The sequence below is a fragment of the Myxine glutinosa genome, chromosome 11 (assembly GCF_964187855.1).
Source record: "Myxine glutinosa chromosome 11, kmMyxGlut1.1, whole genome shotgun sequence".
In the NCBI taxonomy this organism is placed as follows: Eukaryota; Metazoa; Chordata; class Myxini; order Myxiniformes; family Myxinidae; genus Myxine; species Myxine glutinosa.
Window position 1 is genome coordinate 88,185,423 of NC_136271.1, and position 6,000 is coordinate 88,191,422.

A 6,000-nucleotide genomic window follows, 5' to 3' on the forward strand; every position below is an offset into this window, starting at 1 on the left:
AGGGTCAATTTGAGGGGGGTCCTGATGACCCAGCCGAAGCGACCCCTGGTGGGTCGTGGGGGGGGGGGGGTCCGGTGTGGTGGTGGGCGGTCGAGTGGGGGGCACCGTGGACGGGGGGCGGCCTCGCCGCGGCGGAAGGGCTACCCGTGGTGGTTGGTCGACGTCCACGTGCGCCGGCTTGAGGCGGTCCACCGCAATCCGGTCCGACCTGCCGCCGATGTCGATGACGAACGACTTGTCGTCCTGTCGCAGGACCCGGAAGGGCCCGTCGTATGGCGGCCGGTGTGGCCCCCGATGTGCGTCGTGACGCACAAAAACATACTCTGCTGTGCGAAGTGCTGGGGGGACGTAGGACTGGGGGTCACTGTGGTGGGATGTTGGCACGGGGGCAAACCGTCGGGCGGCCTCCTGGAGGTCCGAGCGCTGGTGAGCTGCGGACCAGGGACTGGTAGCGTCGGGCACGAATTCGCCCGGGACGCGTAGCGCCTGGCTGTAGACAAGCTTGGTGGATGCCTGGAGGTCCTCCTTGGGGGCCGTGCGGAGGCCCAAAAGGACCCACGGCAGCCGGTCGGCCCAACCGCCGTCTTGAAGGCCGGCCATGAGCGCGGCCTTCATGGAGCGGTGGAATCGCCCGCACAACCCGTTTGCTTGGGGGTGGTAGGCCGTAGTACGGTGGAGCTTGACCCCCAGGTTGCGGGCGACCGCGCCCCACAGTTCGGAGGTGAAATGTGGTCCGCGGTCTGACGAGATGTCCGCCGGTGCGCCAAAGCGGGTGACCCAGGTGGCGATGAAAGCCTGCGCCACGTCGGCGGTGGTGGTGGAGACGAGGGGAACGGCCTCCGGCCACCTGGTGGTCCTGTCCACCATGGTGAGCAGGTGTGTGAACCCCCGTGACGGGGGGAGGGGGCCCACCAGATCCACGTTGACGTGGTCGAAACGTCGTTCGGGCACGGTGAAAGGTGCCAGCGGGGCCTGGGTGTGTCAGTGGACCTTGGCCCGTTGGCAGTCTGTGCAGGTGCTGGTCCAATCGCGGACGTCCCGACGAAGGCCGTGCCAGACGAATCGCGCCGACACCAGCTTCTGCGAAGCTTTCCGGCCCGGGTGGGAAAGGCCGTGGAGGGAGGCGAAGATGCGGCGTTGCCAGGTGACGGGCACGATGGGGCGAGGCTGACCTTGGGAGACGTCGCAGAGCAGGACAGTGTCCGCGAATGGGATGTCGGCCAGGCGGAGGCCCGTGTCCGCCGCCCGGAGGGCTTGCACCGTGGTGTCGGTGGTTTGGTCCGCCGCCATAAGCACGAAGTCCACGCCCAGGTGGACCGCGTTCGCGCTGGCCCAGGTAAGACAGTCGGCCACGGCGTTGTTTTTGCCGGCGACGTGCCGGATGTCCGTGGTAAACTCCGACACGGCGGAGAGGTGGTGCTGTTGGCGGGCCGACCACGGCTCCGTGACCTTGGCCATTGCGTAAACCAACGGCTTGTGGTCGACGAACGCCGTGAAAGGTGGGCCCTCCAGGAGGTGGCGGAAATGGCGAACGGCCAGGTGCAGACCGAGGAGCTCACGGTCAAACGTGCTGTATTTGAGCTCGTTCGGCCGGAGCTGCCGGCTGAAAAAAGCGAGTGGCTGCCAAACCCCATTCACCCATTGCTCATGTACGGCGCCCACCACGTAGTCGGAGGCATCCGTGGTGAGGGCGATGGGAGCGTTGAGCACCGGGTGAGCGAGCAGTGTTGCGTCGGCGAGGGCCCGCTTTGAGCTTTGGAAGGCCGCGTCCATTGCTGCGGACCAGGCGATGTCGTGCTTGGCCGGCTTGCCCCGGAGGGCTTCGTAGAGGGGCCGCATGAGTTGAGCAGCGCGGGGCACGAAGCGGTGATAAAAATTCACCATTCCCAGGAATTCCTGCAGGGCCTTTATGGTGCGGGGACACGGGAACGTGGTGATGGCCTCGACCTTGATTGGCAGCGGCACGGCCCCGTTCTTGGTGATGTGGTGGCCCAAAAAATCAACGGCCGTCGTGCCGAAGTGGCATTTGGCCGGGTTGACGATGAGGCCGTGCTCGCTGAGGCGCCCGAACAGTGTTCGGAGGTGGAGGAGGTGCTCGGCCCGGGACGTGCTGGCGACGAGGTTGTCGTCCAGGTAAACGAAAAGGAACGGCAGGTCATGCAGCACGCCGTCCATCAAGCGCTGGAACGCCTGAGTCGCGTTCTTGAGACCAAACGGCATCCGTAAGAATTCGAATAAGCCGAACGGCGTGATGACTGCCGTTTTAGGGACGTCGGCCACCCTGACAGGTACCTGGTGATATCCCCGTATGAGATCAATTTTCAAAAAAATGACCCGTCCCGCCAGACGGGCGGAGAAGTCTTGGATGTGCGGGATCGGATACCTGTCGGGGGTGGTAGCGTCGTTAAGGCGGCGGTAGTCGCCACATGGGCGCCAGCCGCCCGCTGGCTTTGGGACGATGTGTAGTGGCGAAGCCCACGCGCTATCGGAGCGCCGCACGATGACGAGGTGTTCTAAAGCGTCGAACTTGGCTTTGGCCACAGCGAGCTTGGCTGGGTCGAGGCGGCGGGCTCTGGCGTAGACCGGCGGGCCCGTGGTTGGTATGTGGTGCTCGATCCCATGCCGTACTGCGACGGCCGAAAACGTCGGCCGCGTGAGGGCCGGGAACTCCGTGAGCAGTCGAGCAAACTCGTTCGCCGCCGGGAGGGCGCATGCCAGCTCGGTCGGCGCGGAGCTGCTCAATGTGCATACCAGGGAGCTGAAGGTTTCGGCGTTGATTAAACGACGCCGTTGGACGTCCACCAGCAGTCCGTGTGCACAGAGGAAGTCGGCGCCTAGCAGAGCCATGGGCACGTTTGCGGTTACAAACGTCCAAGCAAAGCGTTGGCCGCCGAAGCAGAGGGTGACGTTGCGCGGGCCGAAGGTGCGGATGGCCAATCCGTTGGCCGCAACCAAGGAGGGGCCGCAAACCGCGGACTGCCTGTCCTGGTCAGAGGCGGGTATGACACTCAGTTGGGCGCCGGTGTCGCACAGGAAGCGCCGTCCGGACGCTTTATCCGTGATGAACAGTAAGTTGTCCGTGTGGCCGGCGCTCATGGCTGGTAATGAACGCCGGCCCGGCCGTTTCCCGGCCTGCCGAAGGTGCACGGGGGTCGGCATGTCCGGGCCTTCTGTCCGAACCTGGCATGATAGTAACACCATGCTTGGTCAGGTGGAGGCCCCGGTCGTCGTGCTGGAGGTGGTCGGCTCGGTGTAGCGGCCGCCAATTGCGTCGGCAGTTCGGTCGTCGACCGTGCCGGGTGCTCGGGCGCCATGAGTGTTGCGTCGGACGGCGGTGGGCCCCAGGTCGCTGCTGCGATGCGTTGGCCTGCGGCGGAGATCTTGTCGGTTTTCCTGGCAAGGGCACGGGGATCCGTGATCGTCGTGCTTGCCAGGGCGAGGCGTACCGGGCTAGGCAGCTGACGGAGGAACAGCTCCCGGAACAGGAATGCCGGAGAGTGCTCGCCGAGCAGCGAAAGCATGTAGTCCATTCGCTCGGAAGGGCACGTGTCGCCGAGCTCGGGCAGGTCGAGCAGGCGCCGTGCGCGTTCCGCCGATGGGAGGGCGAAAGCGTCGAGGAGTAGCTTTTTAATCGCGCCGTATTTGTCAGCGGCTGGCGGGCTCTCGAGGAGGCTCAGGGCGCGGGCCGCGGTGGCTGAACCGAGCGCTGCTACCACATGGTGGAAGCCGGTGTCGTCGGCCGTGATGCCTCGCAGGGCGAACAGGGAGTCCGCCTGTGCGAACCAAACCGCCGTGTGAGCCTCCCAGAAGGTAGGCAGTTTAAGGGCCACTGCCGTGTCCATGTCGGTAGGTCACCAATGAAGGAGCTCGGGCTCCCACGTCGATCGGAAGAATGGACGCGACAAAAAGCTGGAATTCGTCCGAGTTGCTTTATTCAAACAAAACACTCAGGTACTCTGAAAAGCCCGTTTATCGGGCAGCAATATATATACACACATTATCCCGGAGCGTTTGCCCAGGAAAGGCGAGAGGGGGCGTGGCCGAGCGTCCTGGCTGCGGCCTGGCAAGTTGAGGGCGAGCCTGCCCGGGCATGCCCGGGCGCCCCGACCGAGGCCTGGCAAGTTGAGCGCGGGCCTGCCCGGGCATCCTGGACGAGCCCGGCATGGTGATCGCTCCGCGTCCTTGATAGGTGCAAGGCTATTGTGAAAACCCAGCGGTAGCCGCTACAGTGTTTTGTTAAAGGTGTAATGGTGTTGTTGAGGGTTGGGAGTGCGCTTCAATGAGAGGATCCATCAGCAAATACATCTACACATGGAACACACAGGTTAATTTACAGGTATCCGAGGGATGACAAACTTATTGATACCTGTGAAACACCAGGACAACGGTTTATATTTAAATCAGGAATTGATCCCAATGCATACATCTCAAAGGTGACTGCATTACCTGTGAGCTATCGTGCCAACTACCTTGTTAAACACGTGACAATGTTGTTTGTTATTCCGATTATTCCATTGATTTGTACAAACGTTACCTTTTTGCCATTCTTGAAGTTAAGGTAAATGAAAACCGAAAAAGAATCACATCACCTGTGGTCCTGCTGTTTACCTTTCATCCAGGACCATGAAATTTAACCTGGCCAAAAGGAAGTTCAAAGAAACTTTGCGGCCATATGATGTGAAGGATGTAATAGAGCAGTACTCGGCGGGACACCTGGACATGCTGTGCCGCATCAAAAGCCTCCAGTCAAGGTGAACTAAATTCATCACCTCTCTACATTCTATCATTATAAACTAAATTCATTATCTCTCTACATTCTATCATTATAAACTAATTTCATTATCTCTCTACATTCTATCATTATAAACTAAATTCATTATCTCTCTACATTCTATCATTATAAACTAAATTCATTATCTCTCTACATTCTATCATTATAAACTAAATTCATTATCTCTCTACATTCCATCATTATAAACTAAATTCATTATCTCTCTACATTTTATCATTATAAACTAAATTCATTATCTCTCGACATTCTATCATTATAAACTAAATTCATTATCTCTCTACATTCTATCATTATAAACTAAATTCATTATCTCTCTATATTCTATCATTATATACTAAATTCATTATCTCCCTATATTCTATCATTATAAACTAAATTCATTATCTCTCTACATTCTATCATTATAAACTAAATTCATTATCTCTCTATATTCTATCATTATATACTAAATTCATTATCTCTCTATATTCTATCATTATACACTAAATTCATTATCTCTCTACATTTTATCATTATAAACTAAATTCATTATCTCTCTACATTCTATCATTATAAACTAAATTCATTATCTCTCTATATTCTATCATTATAAACTAAATTCATTATCTCTCTATATTCTATCATTATAAACTAAATTCATTATCTCTCTACATTCTATCATTATAAACTAAATTCATTATCTCTCTACATTCTATCATTATAAACTAAATTCATTATCTCTCTATATTCTATCATTATAAACTAAATTCATTATCTCTCTATATTCTATCATTATAAACTAAATTCATTATCTCTCTATATTCTATCATTATATACTAAATTCATTATCTCTCTATATTCTATCATTATAAACTAAATTCATTATCTCTCTCCATTCTATCATTATAAACTAAATTCATTATCTCTCTACATTCTATCATTATAAACTAAATTCATTATCTCTCTACATTCTATCATTATAAACTAAATTCATTATCTCTCTATATTCTATCATTATAAACTAAATTCATTATCTCTCTATATTCTATCATTATAAACTAAATTCATTATCTCTCTACATTCTATCATTATAAACTAAATTCATTATCTCTCTATATTCTATCATTATGTACTAAATTCATTATCTCTCCACATTCTATCATTATAAACTAAATTCATTATCTCTCTACATTCTATCATTATAAACTAAATTCATTATCTCTCTATAT

At 53.8% G+C, this 6,000-nt stretch overlaps 1 protein-coding gene across 1 annotated transcript in view; it reads left to right on the plus strand.

The window, feature by feature from the left end:
- The window catches only part of LOC137436178 (potassium voltage-gated channel subfamily KQT member 2-like), a 158,604-nt gene extending 153,849 nt beyond the window's left edge, over positions 1-4,755 (plus strand). Inside the window, exon 13 of the mRNA XM_078786292.1 lies at positions 4,620-4,755. Coding sequence (XP_078642418.1) covers positions 4,620-4,755 — 136 coding nt within the window. The remainder of the gene's footprint in view (positions 1-4,619) is intronic.
- Positions 4,756-6,000: the final 1,245 nt, after the last annotated feature.